The following is a 22,844-nucleotide window of genomic DNA, read 5'->3' on the forward strand; positions in this document are numbered from 1 at the left end:
TCTTACTTTTTAACTGTTTCTACCCAATTATGAAGGAACCCCTATCAGCAGAGAAACCAGGACAGGTGCCCTTGGGAATTCAAGGGTGTAACCCTGATGGGGGCGCTGTGGGAGGGGTGACCTCATGCATGCGATTTCGTCGAAGTCCAGTGTTTTGTCTTAAAAATAAGGCAATATTTTTATTCAACTCCACAACATCTGTGTTTGTTTTTAAAGTTTGTTTGAAGTGTTTTAAATTACTTTGCTATTCCCCCACCCACCTCTAATCTTGGAGTAAAATGGAAGCCTCCAAGAGATAAGCCATAATAATAATAATGAGGCTTCAGGAACTTCCTAAAATGCCATGGGGGGATCCTCATGGATGTGAGGATCATAGCCATGAATAAATAACATGTTTTAAAGGGTCCTTCATTTACATCTTTGAATCCCTGGCCTCTGACACAGGACCAGGTGCAGGTGGTGTTGGAGAAGACTCTTGAGAGTCCCTTGGACTGCAAGGAGATCCAACCAGTCCATTCTGAAGGAGATCAACCCTGGGATTTCTTTGGAAGGAATGATGCTAAAGCTGAAACTGCAATACTTTGGCCACCTCATGGGAAGAGTTGACTCATTGGAAAAGACTTTGATGCTGGGAGGGATTGGGGGCAGGAGGAGAAGGGGAAGACAGAGGATGAGATGGCTGGATGGCATCACGGACTCGATGGACGTGAGTCTGAGTGAACTCCGGGAGTTGGTGATGGACAGGGAGGCCTGGGGTGCCGCGATTCATGGGGTCTCAAAGAGTCGGACACCACTGAGCAACTGAACTGAACTGAATTGTTTCTGGAGTTGATCGGCATTGAAGTTGCAAGATTTCTTCACTTGATTCAGCAGCTGCTGGTGTATGTTCTGGATGTTTCATGGTACTTTTCTAACTAAAATGCAATTGTCCTTTGTCTTGAAGGAAAGACAGAGATGAGGCCTTAAAGAACCAATTCTTTTATAACATGTGTTTATACTTTGATCATCAGGAGTCAGCTATTTAAGCAGGTGTTTTCTGGTGGTTCCTTCCAGCTTCCAGGAGACGAGACACTGTCTTGAGCCTCAGTGAAGAAGTACCATGTACTGTTTGAGAACATGGGCTCTGCAGTCAGACTGCCTGATTGGGAACCCCAGCGTCGTCCCTGGTGGCTGTGTGTCTGTGGGCTTCTTACTTGGCCTGTTCAAGGCTTCATTTTCCTCATCTGTAATATGGGGATGATACCTACCGCATCAAGTTGTTGAAAGGGATAAATAATGCCGCCCATGAAAACATTAACATACATCCTGAGACAAAATACTCTATCATTAAAACGCAAATTTTTTATTACTAAGTAGTTGGCTGAAGGGGTAGAGAGATCATAGGATGAGCTCAAAATATTTTGTCTAGAAATATTTTTATAATGTGACCCAGAGACTAGGAAGCAGCTCTGGACAATAATTAATTGTCTTGGTGTAAAACTTCAAAATTCCCACGATGAATATAATAATTTAAAGTAGTCTTGCACTCCCACCCTTCCCGCATACACACATGCATATACACTCTTATCCAGCAATAGTAAAATCACAGAGGAAGGTTTTGCTTGGTAGAGGAAGGTCATATGCTGCAGCCATTTCTCATCCTTTTCTTCTTCTCTTTTTAAATTTTTTATTCACTTGGCTGTGTCAGACAAGGCAATGGCAACCCACTCCAGTACTCTTGCTTGGAAAATCCCATGGATGGAGGAGCCTGGAAGGCTGCAGTCCATGGGGTCACTAAGAGTTGGATACGACTGAGTGACTTCACTTTCACTTTTCACTTTCATGCATTGGAGCAGGAAATGGCACCCCACTCCATTGTTCTTGCCTGGAGAATCCCAGGGACGGGGGAGCCTGGTGGGCTTCCGTCTATGGGGTCGCACAGAGTGGGACACGACTGAAGCGACTTAGCAGCAGCAACAGTATTTGGCTGCACTGAGTCTTTAGTTGTGGTGTGCAGGATCTTCATTGCGCCATTTGGGATCTTTCATTGTTGCGCTCAGGTTTCTCTGTAGTTGGGGCACTTGGCATGCGGGATCTCAGTTCCCTGACCAGGAACCTGTCCCCTGCATTGGAAGGCAGATTCTTAACCACTGGGCCACCAGGGAAGTCCCTCATCCTTTTCTTCCAAAGCCAGAATCTTCCAGAACAGGTCGGTGTGCGTGGGATGCTGAGCCACCTAGTCACTGTAGAGTGATGAGCAGCTCTGGACTCAAGGCTTTAGAAGTTACCTTCAGAGCCTTCCCATGGCAGGACTGCCCTGGGTGACAGCCATAAGAAGCCCCAAAGTTTCTCCTACCCACAGATTTCCCTATTCCCCCATATGTCCTGGGAAAGCCCAGCGATATCTAGGAATTCCAAAGTTAGAAGAGCCACTGAAAGTGTCATATTTAAGGCTAGGCAGGCTGCCGAGTAGTTATCTTTTTTTTTAACATCTTCCCATCTTTTGGCATCTACTCCAGGAAACACCAGCCAGGTCTCTCTAGTTAGCTACCAAATGGATAGAATCCATAAGAAAACACTATATAATCTGTATTACTTACGTGTTCTGATGAATAGGTGATTTCATGCTAAGGAAAGGACCATAAGCATGTGTCTGTCATGCAGTTTTCTTAAAAAGTTATCCAACAACTTTGCACTACTGTTTTTTTCCTAGCACAGTTTTGCTCTGTTTAGTATGATTTCAAGACTTGCATTTTCCCCCAAACTTTAAACTTTTTATTTTGTATTGGGGTATAACTGATTAACAATGTTTCAGGTGAACAGTAAAGGGACTCAGCCATATGTATATCTATATTCATTCTCCCCTAAATACTCCTCCCATCCAGGCTGGTATGTAACACTGAGCAGAGTTCCATGTGTGATACAATATGTCCGTGTTGGTTATCCGTTTTAAATATAGCAATGTGTACGTGATCTTCCAAAAGCCCCTAACTGTCCCTTCCCTCTGGCAGCCATAATGTTGTGTTCTAAGTCTTTGACTGTCTTGCTGTTTTGTAGGTAAGTTCATTTGTACCAGCAGGGCTTCCCTGCTGGCTCAGACAGTAAAGCGTCTGCCTGCCGTGCTGGAGACCTGGGTTTGATCCCTGGGTCAGGAAGATCTCCTGGAGAAGGAAATGGCAACCCACTCCAGTATCCTTGCCTGGAAAATTCCATGGATGGAGGAGCCCGGCAGGCTGTAGTCCATGGGGTTCCAAAGAGCTGGACGTGACTGAGCGACTTCACATTTCTGGCATTCCTTTTAGATTCCATTTATAAAGGATGTCATACGGTGTTTCTTTTTCTCTGTCTGACTTGCTTCACTCAGTATGACACTCTCTAGGTCCAACCATGTCACTGCAAATGTCATTACCTCATTCTTTTTGATGAATGAGTGATATTCCATTCTATATGTGAACCACATCCTCTTCATCCATTCCTCGCTCAGCGGGCATTTAGGTTGCTTCCATGTCTTGGCTATTGTTAAACAGTGCTACAGTGTATATCGGGGTTCATGGATCCTTTTGGATCATGTTTTTCTCCAGATATATGTCCAGGGATAGGATTGCAGGGTCATATGGTAGCTCTATTTTTAGTTTTTTAAGGAGCCTCCGTATTGTTCTCCATAGTGGCACAGAGTGAATTTTCAGGAATCTTAATTATAAGCTTTCTGGGTTAGCTAGTCTTGGGTACAGGTGTTTGTGCTCAGCTGTAGTCACCATCCTAAACCTTGAGGGGTAGGGAGTGGGGGGGTCTCTAGTTCCTGCAGAACAATTCAAAGATATCATTCAGATTGTTAGGTTTATCCCTTGAGGAGGAACTTCTTGTTGTTTAATCACTAAGTTGTCTGACTGTTTGCGACCCATGGACTGCAGCATGCCAGGCTTTCCTGCCCTTCACTATCTCCTTGAGTTTGTTCAAATTCACCTCCATTAAGTTGGTGATGTTATCTAACCATCTCATTCTCTGTTGCCCTCTTCTCCTTTTGCCTTCGATCTTTCCCAGCATCAGGGTCTTTTCCAGTGAGTCAGCTCTTCGCATCAAGTGGCCGAAGCATTGGAGCTTCAGCTTCAGCATCAGTCATTCCAATGAATATTCAGGGTTTATTTCCTTTAGGATTGACTGGTTTGATTCCTTTCTGTCCAAGAGGCTCTCAAGAGTCTTCTCCAGCACCACAATTTGAAAGGATCAATTCTTCAGCACTCAGCCTTTATGGTCCACTTCTCACATCTGTACATGACTACTGGAAAAACCATAGCATTGGCCATATGGACCTTTGTTGGCAAAGTGATGCTTTTGCTTTTTAATACACTGTCTGGGTTTGTCATAGCCTTCCTTCCAAGGAGCAAGTGTCTCCTAACCCCATGGCTGCAGTCACCACCATCTGCAGTGATTTTGGAGCCCAGGAAAAGAAAATCTGTCACTGCTTCTACTTTTTCGCCTTCTGTTTGCCGTGAAGTGATGGGACCAGATGCCATGATCTTAGTTTTGTGAATGTTGAGTTTTAAGCCAGCTTTTTCACTCTCCTCTTTCACCCTCGTCAAGGGACTCTTTAGTTCCTCTTCACTTTCTGCCATTAGAGTGACATCATCTGCATATCTTAGGTTATTGATATTTCTCCTGTCAATCCTGATTCCAGCTTGTGAGGAATGAGGAGAAATTAGAACTGTTTTATCACCAAGCTGTGGCCATTACTTTTCTCGTTTAAACTGCTTTTCCTTTGTTTCTGCATCCTCCCTAATTAGTTACTGCCTATACCTGCTCTTTGGAACTCAGGGAGGGCCTAGGAAACTAAAGCCTTTAGCTACAAACAAGAAATGGGGATACGGATGGACTTCGGTACCTGAAGTCCTGCTCCATTTTAGTCTGGAAGGACTGTTGGCTGCAAAGCAACAGACGTCTGATTCAAGATTTTATGGGACTTCCTTGGCTGTCCAATGATTAAGACTCCATGCCTCCACTGCAAGAGGCACGGCTTTGATCCCTGGTCAGGGAATTAAGATACCACGTGCTGTGTGGCACTGCCAAAAAAAAAAAAGAAAATATTTTATGCCTGTGACCAGCTTAAACAGCTCCTTGGCAGTGTCCCTCCAGGACTGAAATGCTGAGCCAGGAGGGTCCTTCCTGGCTGTCATACAGCTTGCCATCTGTCCTGCTAAGTGATAAATGCAGCGTGAGAAACTTCTTCCTCATCTTCTTGGCTGTCAGGTCACGTCATACTTGCCCTCCTTTCGCTACGGGGGAGAATTCACTAAATCTCTGCCATCTCACCTGACCAAGAATGAGGGCTTAAATCAGCTCTCCTTGAGGAAATAAGTGTGCTGATAATCTAGATAGCTCTGTCTGAGTCAACAGTAGATGAGAAAAGAGGTTTGAGCCTTAACATTTGAAGTATGAGAGTAGATCTCAGCTCTCAAAGAAGGGCATTTGTTTTGTCTCCAATTTTCTCCCTCTTCTGTGTTTTCATTGTAGAAAGAACAGTCACGTACATGTACTTTGCTTTGTTGTTTTAAAGAGAATTTTTAAACTTGGTTAGAAAAAAAAAAAAGGGAATTCCATGGCAGTCCAGTGGTTAGAACTCCACGCTTCCACTGCAGGGGGCACAGGTTCAATCCCTGCTCAGGGAACTAAGATCTCACAAGCCCTCTGGCCCCACCAAAAAAAAGAAAAAGAAGAAGAAAGAAAAGACTGAGGTTTATACCACAAAAGGAATCCTAGCAGAGGCAGCATCGCCTGGAGGGGGTTTCTGTGCTCAACAGCTTATGTGAATTTGAATCCCAGTTCCTCCTCTTCCTAAGGGGGTGAGCTTTGTGGAGCCAGTGAATGTCTTGTTATAATAATAATAGTAATAATACCTTCTTCCTAGGACTGTAGTGAGGATTACGTTTGAAAACACATTTAAAGAGTTTAGAATAATGACTAACACATACTAAGGGATAGTTTGTCATTTTCTTAAAAGGCCCCCCTCTCCTTACTGAAGTTCTGAACAAATTAAGAAGCAAATGAAAGAGTAAGACAAACTGAGACTAAAATATTAGCTTGGTTCACTAACAAAATGGATGCTAAAATACAGCATAGGGTTAGGGCCACAGTGGCCTGCAGCCCAGAACGAGGCCAACATTCCCCCCAGTTTCAGACACATGTGGACCGTCTCAGCCCTTCCATCTTGGCCCAGAGAGAGGCTGAGAGACAGTGTTAGGCTAGGCAAGCCCCGTTCCTCTCTGGGAAAGAGGAGCTGAGGAGATGGTTGGGGGGAAATCCTACCCTCTGGAAAGTCAGGGAGTGAGAGACGTGCCTTCCTGCCAACATATCGTTGGTCATGAGCAATGACAACTCCACTGTGGACCCTTCACTTTTAGCCCGTGTCATTATATAGTTGACCTGAACAGATGCTTCTGAAGGCATCAAAGAAGGAGTGCTGTGTCTTTTAATGTTTGTTTTCATTAAAAATCTCCAAAGAGAGGACGTCCCTGGTGGTCCAGTGGTTAAGATTCTGAACTTCCAAAGCATGGGTTACGGGTTCCATCCTCAGTCACCCACATGCCATGCAGCCAAAAAAATTACAATGAAAAATCTCCAAGGAGACTATAAAGGACTTTCCATTCCTTCCAGGAGACGTTCCCCACCAGTCCTGGCCTTTCTTTTCACCCTCTGCTCTCTTCCTGCCCAGGAATCTGTAGAGCTCGCTGCGGCCACACTTGTTCTCTCTCCTCCCTGCTCATCCCTCCGCAGCCCTCGGTGCCCAGGGCAGCGTGGGCGTCGTACCATTTCCCCAGATTTCATGACCTTTCTTACTCCACCGAGAGGCCAGAGGGAGACCCGATGAGTGTCAAGAGACCAGAGCAGAAGCAAGGGCTGATCCATGGACCTTTCTGGACCACACTGTCCTCACTCTTCACACTGTTTCTACTCCCAGATTGGTGGATTTGCTGTTTAATTCAGTGTCAACAGTCACTTAATAAGAACCAGAGATCAAGGAGAATGAGGCGGGCCCACCCCTCCTCCCCTCCCTGCAGGGTCACCCTCTGGGGAGTAGCACCTTGCCAGGCGGCACCCCACCCCTGCCCCCACCCCTACCCCCACCCGGAGCACTCTCTCCAGGTTGTTCCAGGTGCTCCCTCCTTTTGCTTTTTTGGGCCTAGAAAAGGTAAGCGTCAGTCCCAGTGCCGACTGTGGCCTCCCTTGTGGGCCTGTGTTGAGCCCCTCCCACCCCTGTGGAAACACTGCACTGGCTTCATCAAGCCCTCCTCGCCTCACCATTTCAGGGTGCCTTCTCTGCTGTCTCCAGACCCTGCCTGAACGAAACGTTAGGCAGATGGCCCAGGAGCATGTGTCCTTGTTTAGACTGAAACCCAAGTCCTTGCATGATGGCTCTAAGCCTGCCAGCTGCCCCTGACTCTGCACCAGGAACACCAGGCTCTGTGTGCCTCCCCCCACCGCCCCCAGCGCCACCCCCACCCGCCCCCGCCCACCCCGTCCTGAAGGCTCTCTGGGTATCAGCGGTGGGGGTGGAGACAAGAGTTTTTCTCTAGGGCATCCACCAACAGAAAGGTGGCTAAAAACTGAGGAGGAAGGAGAAGCCAGAGGGCAGGAGAATCAGTAAAGGGGTGACTGAAAGTGCTCCCGGGGAAGTAGGGATGCTAGAAGATCTGATGGTACCAAGGTGGGTGAGGAAGTGAGGAGGAGAGGCCGCTGAGAAATGAAATGGGCCTGTAGGGAGCCATGGGAGACTTTTTCCTTAATAGCAAAGAACTAGGGCGTTGCTGATTATATTATTTCAGGAATATGTAATTAGGTTGAGTTTCTTTGACTAGCTGGTCAGTGTACTAGACCTGGAGAACACAGAGAAGAGCCGTGGACCAGAGGGAGGCCCAGGAGGGAGCCTGAGGGGCTGGGAAGCTAGTACAGCAGTTTCTATCCTTGCTTTTCTCCCATATATGGGAATCTGCAGAGTGACCAAAGTTGTCCCCTCCCTTCCAGCCCCCACCAAGCATCACTGATCCCAGGGCACACACAGCAAGCAACCTGAAGTGCTAGGCAGGCGTGATAAACCACATCACCACTCAAGAATGCGGGTCCTAAGAGTACTGAAAAGGAAGCAGAAGGTAACATTCAAGCTGGACCTTGAATAAGGAGCGTAATCCGGGTGGTGAAGCGGGCTGAGCAGCCCAGACAGAGGAGGTGGTGTGAGCTAAGGCAGATGAGCGAGGCACCTGGTGGGTGCAGGAAGAATTAGCCCCCTTGCAGTCCACACAGAAGGGTGGCTGGATTCAACAAAAATAATAGATTGACCCCCACACTGGGACAGATTTATATTTTAAAGTATTTATTGGGATTTCTCTGGTGGTCCAGTGGTTAAGACTCTGCACTTCCACTGCAGAGTGCACAGGTTCAGTCCCTGGTTAGGGAGCTAAGATTCCACAAGCTTCACAGTGTGGCCAGTATATCAATATTCATTGCTTATTTGAAACTCAGATTTGACTGAGCACTCTGTATTTTACCTGGCACCCCAACCTGACCTACCGGCCTCTGGGCACGCCTCCTAGCCGCTCTCAGGAGTATGCCCAGCCTCAGAGTTTCCAGGCAATTTGCACAGAAAGCTGCCCAAAGGAGTGGCCTTACCAGCCCTGCTTGGTCAACCTTGGAAAATGTACCTGATTGTGTCCTGGTTTCATTTTTAAATGGTTATTAGCAAAAAAGTAAAGCATTGCCCAAGGTGGATATTGTAAATAGCTCGGGGTTTAAATCATGCTAGAATTCCTGCTGTACCAAGTATTGGGGATGATTAGTAAAAAGAAGTGTGGAGAATGCTGCTAGGGAAGCGTGGAAGTTTCCACCCTGCCACGGGCAACACTGATGGGCAGGAGCAGGCTTTTGACTCTCTTGCCCTCTGGTGGCCAAATGCCTGCTAAATTCCTGCTCCTTACACTCTGGTGCCCTTGGACTAATTGCTTTGTCTCTGTAGTGAGTGACATAATAAAGGAAGATTCGAGAAGATGCAGGTCCAGGCAGATCCTAAACCCCAAAGCCAGCCTGAGAGGTGCTTGGATCCAGGGAAGAGGTGTAGACAGCTGTGCTTCTCTGCTGTGTCCTCTTCTGACTTCATGGGCCAGACGCTCCTGGGCCAGGTTTCAGGCCCTGAGGATTGAATCTGCCCACAGTTGCCTTTTACTTTCATTCATTCATTCAATAAACATTTCCGGAATGCCTACGATAGGTCAGGCACTGTGCTCAGTACTGGACATAACAGCTGACATACAGTGAGTCCCCTACATATAAAGGAGTTCCATTCTGAGAGTGAGTGCATAAGTCCAATTTATTTGTAAGTCCAAGTTAGCCCAGGTACCCAACTAACACCTTCGACTATATAGGACTGCACTTTCATAGGTTTATAATACTTTTCAGACAAATAATACATAAAAAAACAAACACAAAAAGTAAAGCAAGCATTTTTAATCCCTACAGTAGAGTACCTTGAAAAGTCCAGTAGTATTATGATACAGCTGGTATGCAGGGACTGGCACCGAGTGAACAGGCAAGAAGGGCTACTGGCTGGAGGAGGGAGAGGAGGCAGGAGACGGTAGAGCTGAATCATTGCCAGCAATAGGAGACAGAGGGCAAGCTGCAATCTCACTCATGCCTGATGCTGATGGAATGCAAGTTCACATCTTTGGAAGTGCACAAACTGAAGGTTCATAGGCAGGGGACTTACTGCATTTTGTTACGATGTGGAGTTGAACCAAAGAGTTTACAGAGAGCTCTAGAAATCACACCCAAGGCAAACTGGACACATCACTAGGCACAGGATCTTAGAACTGTAAAAGGACCTGCATGACTAATATATTTTTAGTTGAACTCCAGTTTTTCTGCCACATCGTTTTTTGTTTTGTTTTGTTTTTTTATAATTCATACCTACAGCGTCTTTTTTGATAAATGTTCATGAGACTTCTTGGCAGCTATTCATAATTTGGTACACCGTAATCAATCAGATTGCATGTAACAAAATTAATGCCATGTGATGTGCCAAGAGCTAATCCTAACTTTATGAAAAAAAAAACAAAAAAAAAACGAGGGCCTTGGCAGAATGTTGAATTTTCCCCCTTTTCCTAGAATGTGTAATGCTGGTTACTGACACTGAAAGAAAACGTACCAACACGAAGCTGCTAGAACAGCGAAGCTGTTTTGGAAAGAGCTGGGTCTATCTGTGGTACTCCGGACCTGACTACATCAGTGTAAAAATGTAGATGAGTTGTTGATACGTCACCTAAGATTGTTCAGCTCTACAAGGTTATCTTCCCAACTTCTGCCAACTCACGTGCAATTCGTCTTTACATCGTGCCAATTTCACTTCCTAAAGTCATTCTCAAATCTACCTGCTGTTGATGCAAGCTAGCATATAGAGGATGGATAAACAACAAGGACCTACCGTAGAGCACAGGAAACTATATTCAATATCCTGTGATAAACCATTATGGAAAAGAATACAAAAAATAATTTATAGACATGGGCAGGCATGCATGCTCAGTTGCTTCAATCGTGTCTGACTGTTTGTGACCCTGTGGCCTGTAGCCCACTGGCTCCTCTGTCCATGGGATTTTCCTGGCAGGAATACCAGAGTGGGTGGCCATGCTCTACTCCAGGCAACTTTTCCAACCAAGGGATTAAACTCGTGTCTACTCCGTCTCTTGCATTGCAGGTGGGTTCTTTACTGCTGAACCACTGGGGAAGCCCACAGACATGTGTGTGTGTGTGTGTATATATAATTGAATAACTTTGCTGTACACCAGAAATTAACACAGTGTCATAAATCAACTATTCTTCAATTTAAAAAAAAAAAGAAAACTTGCCTTCAACTTTCCCTTGAAATTTTAAAAAATTGATTATTTGTATATTTATTTTTGGCTGCACTGCGGTCTTCATTGCTGTGCACAGGCTTGCTCCAGCTGTGGTGCTCGGCCTTCTCTTGTTGTGGAGCGTGGGCTCTAGGGCCCACAGGCTTTAGTAGTTGCAGCTCATGGGCTCAGTAGTTGTGGACCACGGGCTTAGTTGCCCCATGGCAAATGAAATCCTCCAGGACCAGGGATCGAATCCATTCCCCTGGATTGGCAGGCAGATTCTTAACCACTAGACCATCAGGGAGGAGAAGGCAATGGCGACCCACTCCAGTATTCCTGCCTGGAAAACCCCACCGGTGGAGGAGCCTGATAGGCTGCAGTCCATGGGGTCGCTAAGAGTCGGACACGACTGAGCGACTTCACTTTCACTCTTCTCTTTCATGTATTGGAGAAGGACATGGCAACCCACTCCAGTGTTCTTGCCTGGAGAATCCCAGGGATGGAGGAGCTTGGTGGGCTGCCGTCTATGGGGTCGCACAGAGTCGGACACGACTGGAGCAGCTTAGCAGCAGCAGCAGCAGACCATCAAGGAAGCCCTCCCTTGAAATTTAAAAGTGCTCATGTTTCAAATCAACAAATACTTTCTTAAATGATCAAAAAAAAAAATCTACCTGGTCTTTTAATCCTTACTTCCTCCTAAGTTCAGATTCTCATATGTTTTTTCCCGAACTGTTATAATAGACATTTATTGTAGTTCCTTTTCCTGCTTCTCTGAAATCCACTCTCCACACGGATTGGTCCAAAACACAGATCATGACTCTATGCCGCTTGCAGGATTAAGTTCAAGCTCTTCGTGCGGAACTCGTGGAACCACCCACCACCTGTCCAGCAGCATCCACCGTCACTCCCACATCCTATCCATCACCTCCCTGCCAGGGTCCTATAGGTGTTCTGAATTGGTTTGTGGACCTTTGAAGCAATATCCAAAAACAGAAATCTACTTCTGCGCTGCATTGCTTATGGATTCTTTCCTTGATAAAACCACGGAGCCCTGAGGTGACCAAATCCCTTTCTAAACATACTATAAATGCATCCTCAGAGTGTTGTGTTAATCAGATTCCAGGCATCCTGCCCGCCTCAACTGTGTAGGATTCTCTGGCTGATTCTCTTTGGGTGCCCAGGGTTGTATGAATTGGATTTTAGTCTCAATATGAGGTAAAAATGCTTTGGTTATAAAGGCCTATTTTTTATTTTTAGAAAGGTTATTGGTGGGGCAAGGGTGGGGACCCCAAGTCTCTCTAACTGGAAGAACAAGCTGTTCCTGGCAGGTGCTTCCTACACTAAATTTCAATGTGTTCTAACTTTCCCAATCAGTCTTACAAACGTGATGTCACTGGGCATGCCTCATCCAAATCTGTTCTTGGTATTTCCATTATGTTTAGGTTACTAAGGTCGGTGCATTTTTATCTTTGTTGAAAGCCCTATGGGTATTGAAGAAAAGTGCCAAAATAAATTCCCTGAATTGAGTAGAGAGGGAATGGCTCTGTGTATCACCATGTGGGAATGGCCTGATGAGCACCAAGGGGTCTTGGGGTCTTCCTAGCAACATCACTTTCTACTTAGATCCACCAACCTTAATCACTTGTCTGAATCTCTCAGGGATCATGACCGACTTGTGGATGATAAAGGCTGGTTTATCCTGTTATCACTGAGATGGATGAATTGCCTATCACGTTCTGCTTATTCACTGACCACACTAAAATGGCACTTATGATGTGCCAGGTTCTGTTCTTCTTTATCCTCAAAATAACCCTGTGAGGTAGATGCTGTTATTTTTTCCATCTTTAGCAGGAAAACTGAAATCACTCGCCCAGGTTGGCATAGCAAGTAAGGGATGGAGCAGAGACTCAAGCCTGGACTCAGTCTGTGCTCCCTCCATGCAGAAATATTAGCAGCTCAAGGTGCCTAAAGCCATGTGGTCTCTCTCACTTTAGAGCTCAGGCTCTGCGTAAAGATGAGGCCTCAGGACCTAGGCTGTAGGGGCTTCCCTGGTGGTCTAGTGGCTACAGCTCCGAGCTCCCAGTGCAGGAGGGCTGGGTTCGATCCCTGGTCAGGGAGCTAGAGATCACATGCCACAGCTGAGAGCCCGCATGCTGCAACTAGACATCGAAGACCCTGTGTCTGCACCTAAGACCCAAATCAATCGATAAATATTACTTGTGCAGCTAAATCAATCAATAAATTTTTTTTAAGAAAGGAACTAGGCTGTAATGTGTATGTGTAGACAGTATTGGGGCTCCAGGAAGAACACTGAGAATAAAGCATAAGTGGTAGTCAACTCACTTCCCTGAGCCCAGCTGGGGCCCCGGATGAAAGAGCTGCTTCAGAACGAAGAGGAGCCAGCCTGAGTGATTACCTTTCCTTCCTAATACGAGCCTGGGTTGTCTGGAAACGCAGTAATAGAAGAACTGAGATATCAGGTGATCATTAAGAGGGCTCAGTATTTATCCAGCCTTCATTTTACAGATGAGAAACCCCAGGGTCCAGAGAGGTTAAAAAAACCACTGACCCAAGATCACACAGCTCAAGAGGGAACAAGAGTTTGCCTCCACATAATTTGAGAACCTAAATAAAACAGCACTTTAAAATTTTATTTATTTATTTATTTGGCTGCCCCAAGTCTTAGTTGTGGCACCCAGAATCTTTAGTTGCAGTCTGTGGGATCTAGTTCCCTGACCAGGGATGGAACCCAGGCCCTCTGCATTGAGGGCACAGAGTCTTAGCCACTGGACCAACAGGGAAGTCCCCCAAACAGCCCTTTTATTTTGTTTAAAAAACATAGTTTTCTAGTAATATGACCTTTTGAAACTATCTGCATTCATCTCTTCATTTATTTATTTATTGGCCACACAGCAGGTGGGATCTTCATCATCTTATTTATTTATTTAAATTTATTTTTTATTTTTTGGCCGCAAGGCATATGGGGTCTTAGTTCCCTGATCAGGAATCGCCTGAACCACTGGACCGCCAGGGAAGTCTCCCCAAACAGCACCTTTTAAATTACTAATTGCCTGCCTCTGTTTTGTTATCTTTTGATTTTTTGTTCCCCGGACCACGCTTATTATTGTTGACTTTTTCTTCTTATTGGGTAAATGCAGAGCCTGGTTTGATGGTCTGTGTAATTTCTGTGTCATAGTGACTCAAACTTGTGTGAAATGGATGAGCTTCTCCTTGGGAGAATTTTTAAACCAGGGTGGGCGGATGGCAGGGCACTTGCTTTTGTGAACAAATAACACGGAGAAGGCGGGAAAGGGTAACAGAGAGACATTGTCCGTGACTCCAGCAGACACGCCATGAAACGGTCCGTTTATTATAGTTCCTGACTAATTACCCTGAAGCTCATCTCTGCCCCTCCCCCTCGAACCCCCCCTTCATTCAATCTAGCCTCCATTGTGCCAAAATGATCACTTTCTAAAGTTTAGATGTGCTCCATTCACCCCTCATTGCCTATGGTTTGCAATGTAAACTTCTCATTTGAAATGCAAGAGCCCTCAAAAGGGCCTTTATTTTATCAATCTTCTGCCAGTCAGCATCCCCATCATCAATTTTTTATTTTAATTAAGAAAATTGAACTATAATTGACTTACAATGTTGTATTAGTTTCAGACGGACAACATAGTGATTTGATACTTTTATAGATTATGCTCCATTTAAAATTATTATAAAGTGTTGGGGCTGTAGTCCCTGTGCTGTACGTTACATCCTGCGCCGTATCTTATTTATTTTATACCTGGTGGTTTGTACTCCTTAATCCCCTTCTACTGTCTTGCTCCTCTTCCTTCTTCCCCACTGTAACTGCTGGTTTACCCTCTATCTAAAAGTCTGCTTCTGTTTCGTTATATTCATTCATTTATGTTTTAGATTCCACCTATAGGTGAAGATATAAAATATTTGTCTTTCCCTGACTTACTTGACTAAGAATAATAGCCGCCAGGTCCATCCATGTTGTTTCAAATGGCAAAATTTCATTATTCTTTTATAGCTGAGTAACAATCCATTGTGTATATACCATATCCTCTTTATCCATTCATGGAATGATGAACATTTAGGTTGCTTCCGTGTCTTGGCTATTGTAAATAACGTTGCTATGAACATTGCAGTGCATATATCTTTTTGAATTGGTGTTTTCATTTCCTTTGGATATATACCCACGAGTGGAATCTCTGTATCATGTGGTAATTCTATTTTTAGTTTTTTGAGGAACATCTATCTGTACAGTTTTCCACAGTAGCTGCTGATCCTCACTTGCTGGAGGTCAGGCCTGGGAGTGGCATAGAGAAGCTTCCCCAGCAACTTCCTCAGAAAGTGCTTGTGAGCTGGGCAAGCCTGGAAATCACACCAACTGCTCTCTGATCGTCTTTTTGCTTTGTACACCAGTTTGCCATTTATCAGGGTCCTGGGGTCTTAAGCATATTGGGTGCAGGTGTGTTGCATGAGGTACATGTATATGTGAGGGAACAGGTAGAAACTACCTGTTATCATTTCATTGCTTGCAACTGTGCAATCTATCATGTCACACAGATTAGACTCTTAATATAGTGTTAGGGAAACCCTTGCCCAACTTCTAATTATATTTGATCCCACTTAGCCTTATCCATATAAAGTTTGCAAAAGTTCAATAGCAAAACAACATAATCTAGGAAACATTGAATTTTATGCACATGGGGATGAACACAAAATTCCCCGTAGCTAGAAGGCAGAGAAGCTGAGCCATGAAGTGGTTGGTTCCTAAATGCTGGGCATCTTCATTTACATCCCCCTCCTACCCCAGTATCAGCACCTCACATACCCACTTGGCCCCAGAAATCAGGTCCTTCATTATTAAAACTGTTTTTCCCATCTGCAAGAAATATAAGTTCTCCCCGCCCTTTAAATTCTGGGGGCTGGGGTGGGAGAGAGAAAAGTGAAATCACTGTAAAAACACTTAAGTTCTGAAGCACGTGATTGGTTCTCAGGCGTCGACTATAAAACTAGAGGGTGGAGATGCTGGAGAGCTGACACTCGGGGTGGGGTGGGGTTGCTGCAGCATCCATCACCCCCACCCTGGGGCATCCCGCACCCCCAGGGGCACCCCGCCTCTCAGGAGTGCCCCATGTCCGAGGATAACCCCGTGTCCTTGCAGCTCCCACAGTGCCGCATTGCACGTGTGGGGTGAACATGGCCAGCTCTGCGCCATCTCAGCATCACATGCAGCCCTCTTGGGGTGAACTGAAGGGCCATGTATTTGCATTGACCCGTCCATTCTCTGCTGGCCATATTCTCTTGCAAATAAAGTTTGTGGCTATTACTCAACAAAGCTGAGAACTGATGACAAAACTGGAAAAAAATTAAATGCATTATTGAAATGAAGTCTAGTTCAGCGTATGTTTGGCATTAAAGCATATGGAGGCCATCAGTCCAGTTTCAAATGAGTTTCCCTGCCCTGGTTGGGAAGGTGAGGAGTTCTGACTTCTAGAGGTGGGGGCAGAGGCTCAAGGTAGGGAGCAGTAAGGACCACCCCACCCGCTTTGGGCTGCAGGAGGCAGTTCTAGACCCTGCTTTCTGCTGAATCAAGGTCATCTCCAGGGAGGACTCTCAGAGCCCCCACGCCTCACCCCTGTGCTGGACAGATGTGACTTCCTGGTCGTGCCTCCTCCAGCTCACCTCCCAGGCTCTTTCCCCTACTGGCCAGTCCAGGCTCCTCTCCAGCATCTCTGATGGCTGGCCTCAGCCTCACCTGCTCAGGGATGTCCTGCCCGCCTGGAATGGTCCATGGTGGTACAGAAGCAGCCCATGGGCTAACACACACAGAGCACACCAGGTCTTGATGAGCAAAGATGACGCAATGCCTGATGCCACGTGGCTTGTACAGCAATGCTCCCCCTTACCCAGCCCCAATAATACCAGACCCAATTCCATGGTCAAGGGGAGAACAATGTTAAAAACTAAGTATACACTCCCTTTTACGAACCCTGACTTGATTCTTCATTTCAGGAGAGCAAAAGCAGCTGGAATAATTGAGAGATCCCCTTGGGTGGTTGTGAGAAAAAAGGATAAAAGATCCTATGTAGAGGGGAGGGATAAATTAGGATATTGGGATCGACATACACACACTACTATATATAAAATTGGTAACTAATACGGACCTGCTAATGTAGTACAGGGAACTCTACTCAATGCTCTGTAATGACCTATATGGGAAAAGAATCTAAAAAATAATGGATATATGTATATGTATGGGCTTCCCCTAGTGGCTCAGTTGGTAAAGACTCTGCCTGCAAGACTTAGCAACTAAATCAGCACCATCTAAACTAATTCATTTTGCTATACACTTGAAACTAACACAACAATGTTAATCAACTATACTGCAATAATTAAAAAAAAAAAAAAGATCCTAAATACTTAGCAAGTATAACAGGGCAAAGGGCTGACCATGATACAGGAGAGATGGGAGCCTGACTGGCATTAACACTCCAGACCTCACTTTGCTCATTTGCAGAATGGGAAAGGTGAGTGGGGAGAAGGGAACCCCAGGATCCCAGCCTTCTGGCTCTGTGATTGGCTCCCATAGTTATCATTGCCCTTTCTACTCCCAAGAACTCACTGCTTTGAGGAAAGTCACGTGGACAAGCCCAAAGCAGAAGTAGGCTGGGAAGTCTCTTTCCAGCGAGGCCTCACCAAATATTCCATATTGAAAAGGTTCATAATGGCACCCTTGGGAAAAGCGAGGCAGGCAGCAAGGTACTTACATTTGTGGAAATTCTCACATTCTGTGGATTCCACCCTGGAATTCTGTGGAATACACTGGTGTTTAGATCACTCCGGTAGAAGAGGTGTGAGCATCTACAAGTTGCAATTCTCACTTAAAAGCTGCCACCTAGGATCCAGACTGGGTCTGCAGTGACCAGGGTCTGGCACCTCCCCACCATGGTGCACACAAGACAGTGTCACTACAGTGGTGTGTAGACAAGGTCTGTTCTCTCCAGTATCTACCGACTTAAAAGAGATAAAAAGAAACCCCAATAAAAATGAACATCAGTGGATTCTCTGGAAAAGAAAGCAAATTTGTTTAAGCCATTAACACATTGGATACAAGTGTGGCTCATATTTATATCCACATGAGGAATTTGTTACGATGTAGGGGAGGAAAGTTCCAGGACATCACAGTAGAGAGACTTGAGGGGGTTGTGTGTGTGGAGGTGGAGGGGGTGGGGGGAGGGTCTTGGCCACCTCAGTTCTCCTTGACCGGCAGGGATTTTAAGAACTGTGAAGAATATGGGTTATTCTCTAGAGAGAAGGCTGGAGCTATAAATGATGACCTGGTCGCATCTGTGAGATCTTTGTCCTAGACATAGAAAGGAAAACTCTGTTTTGATGGCTGAATCATGCAGGATATTGTATTCTGGAATCCGTGTTTCTCGATGTGAAATAGTGGGGTTTGTAATACAGAGATGAAGTTCACACATTTAATTAATAAGTAAGTTTCTCTTGTGAGGTCTGTGTTGGAGAAATTATTATGTTCATTTCACATTTGGATACCGACAGTGCGGAGGGCTTATCTTGAACTTAGGTGACCATCTGTGCTGGCTTGCCAGGGACAGTCGTAGTTTCTGCATCTTGTTCTGCTGTCACCATTGTTCTGGTGTCTCCTTTCCCTGTCACAAGTGCTCTGGTTTATATTTAAGTATACGGTCACCCTAGCCAGCTGACACACTGCTGGCAACAGGAGGGTTGAAGATCTTTCATTTCATTCACCAGATCATCCATTGAAGCAAATGTTTTCCCAGTTGTCAAAAGTCCTTTGTTTCTGACTTGCAGTCACACACAACAGCGTGTCCTTTAGAAGAGAAGATGCACCACCCAACAGGCCTGAGGTCTCTGGTCGAAACATTGTGGCTTGTCTTTCACTTTGTTTTGTTTGATTTTCACAGTTATGGAAACCTCGGGAGATTACCTTCTATGGCTTCAGCAAGCGTTAATTATTTCTTTTGTGTCCCAATGTCCTGTCATTTTAAGTTATCCTGTTCTTAATAGGATTTAAAGTAAAACAGAAAAGAAAAAAATGGAAACATAGCAGCAGGATTCCACGAGCGCTTATTCTAGTGATTTTTTTCTTGAAAAACTTACACGAAGAAAATTGACATGCTTTCCTCAGCCCTATAATTAAGTATGCCTGCCCGGAAGTCATACACAATATTTATGATTTTTGTGATTAATGTCCATCATAGTAATGCCCGTTGAAATTGCATCATCACAACCAATAATGGCTTAGTTCTGTCATGGGTTTGTTCTGGGTGCAAAATCACCAGTTCTCCTTACATCACTAGTATCTCATCAGTTGTCTTTCTTTTTAAATGACACTTCTCTGTGTCATAGCTCATTGTGAATCATGAATTGCCAACATATGGTGCCATTAACCAAGAAATCGTCGTGCACCTTTCCTGGTTAACCGAAATGGAGTTGAAAATATAGCCTGCTGGTAACCTTCTTGTAGGTCTTTATGTGTCTGCAGGAAAATATCACATTTCAAGTGCTTCCGCTTTCTTTAGGCCTTTGACAACAAATTTTGAAGTCTGCTAGTAGGCAGGTTGGTTTGTCATAGCAATTTTTTTTAACCCAGACATTAAATGAAACCGAAAAGCTTCATGTACATCTAGTTCAAATAGTGTTTCTTCCAGAAAGAACATACCACAGTAATAGCAATGATAATAATAGTATGTTTCATGAAAATCTGAATTACTAAGCTAATGGAGATTGCAGAAAAGGGTTACTGTTTGCCAGAGACCCCGTTCAGAGAAACTGACAATCAGCAAAAAGTTCTTAGCAAGGGCTTTGTGCTTTGGGGAGCAATGTAGAGAAGAGTGCCGTGGCATTAATACAGAGCCTCTCCAACTGTTTTCAGTTCCTGTTCTCAAGGAGGAGGAACAAAGGGCCGGTACTAGTACGATAGAAGCTTTTCCCCATAGTACGATCAGAAAGTTTGACTACTCAAGAGAAAGTGTTTTACCGTAAATATATATATAGATTTCATGGTTCTTAATGATTTATGTTAAGTGTCTTCGTTGCTAAATGCCTTTTTCTTTTGTGCACTCCCTGAAGAATCTTGCTTCAAGGACTGTCTGCAGAGGCCAGAGTCAGCTTTGCTTGTGGGGGAGGGGAGGGTTCCAGCCGCTGGGGCTGGGACACATAGTTCCCCGAGGGGGTTCCTTGGGCTGCCAGGGAACTAAGCCGAGTGCAAGAGGGGTGGGAGAGCCCCCATCTGGCTTATCTGAAATCAACAAGAGCGTTTATCTGCTCTTAGGCTTTCCAAACAGCCCCAGGCAAGCAGAATCTGCATCTAAAGGTGCATCTTTTCTGCCTGGATTGGGCTAGTCTGGAAGAGCCCTGGGAGGACTGGGTGCTACAGATTGTTGAGGACAGACTGCCATTGTATGTGCCTTGCTGTCTCCTTCATCCTGGGGTTTTTGCCTCTGTACTGTGTCAAGAGACAGGCAGAAACTGCCAGGAACAGGCTCTCCACACACCAAATCAAGGTGGGTTGGTGTCACAGCCGCAAGCCCAGGGGCATCTGGTTTAGGCTGACATCTAGAGCTGCCCTGCGGTGCTCTCTCCTTCTACCCCGCCCCCATCCTTTCTGGCATTAATAACTTGAAGACAAATACTCCACGGCTAGACAAGGGACCCAGATAATCTGGACCTGGAGACCTGAACTCAGATCCCTGCTTCATGAGCACTCTGAACCCAAGGAAATAACCAGGTTAAAAGGAGATTCGTCTGGCCTTTGCCGTAGGCCACCAGGACAGAAAGTGTGTGTGATTAGTTCCTCCTTAAAGCAAGATTACCAGGTCAGCCTGTTGCAAAGTCACAAGGTCCTTGAGATATCTGCCCCAGTCAACCCAACTGCCTGCCTTCAGTGCTACTGGGCTTGGCTTTAACTTTCTGGAAGATCCACCACATCCTCTCGGGTTTCAAGAAAAATCCTTTTAGGAGTTGAGGGGGTCTCTTCTTCCCTTCCTGATGTGATGACCTTGCACGATAACCTGATGTGGCTTCCTGGCATGATGACCTTGTCCTTCATGGGCTTCCAAATCTTTTTTCTCTGAAATGGCCAAAATATGTCCCCCACACTGCCAAAGTACACAGGTGACTCAAGGTCAGAATCTGGAGGGTAGGCCAGTCATTCTTCTGCACACAATCTTCATCTAAATTAATGTAAAACCTTGTCTGAATGGTATGTAAACTGGGTTGAGTTATCGTCAGCAGGCTAACTATCCTCCTTCCCCCCACCAAACAATGGGGCTCCTACAGATTAAAAGATCACCGTCTTCCTAGGCAGTGTGTGATTTGCCTAGATCTGAAATAGCAGCATGTACATTGCACAGATTATGTACCTTTTCTTGTTGTTGTTTTTTTTTTAATTTTTGTGGACGCTGTGCCTCCTCTTTTCACTTTCTGGGAAATCGGCCAGTGTTTCAAGGACCCTGTAAAGAACAAAATAAATGTTTGTAGGTAGTTTCAAGGGAAAATGAGTATGCTGGATGCAACTCTGCCCATCCAAAGAAAAGTATTTGAAGTGCCTTTCTGATATTTTAATGAACTGGAGAGATTCAGAAGGTGGATTTTACTAGTTTACTTTTCAGATTTGTGATCAACGTGTGAGTGTGTTTATGTATGTTGGGGAGGAGGAACTGTTGAGAAAGTGTAGGCAAAGGAGTGCAAACTTCGCAAAGTCCAGCTGAAGAGACTGAAATTGATTGTGTGCAAAGTCAGCTGTATCTGTCTGTTAATCAAGCTCTAAACGCTAGGTGAAGAAAGTGTGTAAGAACCTTCAGCATATAACCTGTCCTCGTTGCCCTTTATAAAAGGGATTTCACTGAAATCTGGGACGTTCCGCAGTCGGCTGTTCCTTTTTTCAGGATATCAGCCTATTGGGGAGGCTGATTCTGTGAGATGAAAGAGACGGAGAACCGGCTTCCAGCAAAGGCTCCTGCCGGCGATCCCGGGCCATGTTTTCCTTCCCCGGCTGCGGAGTCGCCGCAGTTTGCCTCGGGGGGCCCGCGTGGGTCCAGGGCAGGACAGCGCATCACCTGTTGGGGCCTCGGGGAAGCGCGCGGCGCGGGGGCGGGCGGGGGGCCCAGCCCGCATTCCTCAGGGACCCGGCCGGACAGACGGACGGACCAGGGGACGCGCGCACGCGGAGGGACGCGGGAGGCCGGGCGCTGGAATGCAGTCTTCCCTGGCGAGAGAGACTTTGCACGGGAGTGGAGAGTAGTTTGGGGTGGGGTTTCGCACCGTCCCCTCCTCCCCACCCCCCGGGCCCCCTTCCAGGCGCTTTCTGGAAGCGTTTTTTCAGAACGGCGCCCTGAAGTTTAAAGACCAGAGAGGAGCCTGGGCCGGAGGCAGGGACAATGGAAGAAAACGAAAGCCAGAAATGTGAGCCATGCCTTCCTTACTCAGCAGACAGCAGACAGATGCCGGGTAAGTAAGAGGCTCTCATTCAAAGATGGAGTTACGGTTCCGCGTGTGCCTCGCGGCTGGCTGCTGCTTTTTATAACTGCAGACCGAGCGCCTGGCACAGAAAAGGCGTATTTCTTGGGGTGGTGCGTTTTCCCAACTCAGTGGAGAGCTGTAGGCTGGACTTTTTTTTTTTTTTTTAATCTCTGGCAGGATTTTCTTAAGCAGCCAAAGAAGTGGCGGGGTGGTGTTACACTGGTAGCCCTGTAAGCCGTCAGTACTTGCTAGATCTCCAGGCAGTGACAAATACATCGCCCAAAGCAGCTTTCCATACTCCCTGCTCCAGCCGCGGGAGAGAGCAGCTCTTTCTGGAAAGGTCTCTCGGGGACGGCAACACTTCCATTCATTGGTTGGGGGGATTCCACGAGCCACAGGCACGTCGGAGGCAAGTTTGGTCGTATTTGAGAGTTAAATCGCAGAGTTTTTTTTTTTCTTTTTTTT

The 22,844-nt window shown here is 45.8% G+C and overlaps 1 protein-coding gene across 12 annotated transcripts in view; it reads left to right on the forward strand.

Annotated features, from left to right (window-relative positions):
- The window catches only part of KIAA1217 (KIAA1217 ortholog), a 532,385-nt gene that overhangs the window by 160,708 nt on the left and 348,833 nt on the right, over window positions 1-22,844 (forward strand). For 3 of the 12 annotated variants that reach the window (XM_005687938.3, XM_018057093.1, XM_013968440.2), the window contains exon 1: window positions 21,900-22,367. The exons of 1 other annotated variant lie outside the window; for it this stretch is intronic. In XM_005687938.3, the coding sequence (XP_005687995.2) occupies window positions 22,298-22,367 (70 nt within the window). In that variant the 5' untranslated portion in view covers window positions 21,900-22,297. Of the gene's footprint in view, window positions 1-21,882; window positions 22,368-22,844 lie in introns of those variants that run through there. 8 more of the 12 variants (XM_018057101.1, XM_013968448.2, XM_018057092.1 and 5 more) reach the window with 6 other exon arrangements.

This window comes from Capra hircus, chromosome 13, assembly GCF_001704415.2.
Source record: "Capra hircus breed San Clemente chromosome 13, ASM170441v1, whole genome shotgun sequence".
Taxonomy (NCBI): domain Eukaryota; kingdom Metazoa; phylum Chordata; class Mammalia; order Artiodactyla; family Bovidae; genus Capra; species Capra hircus.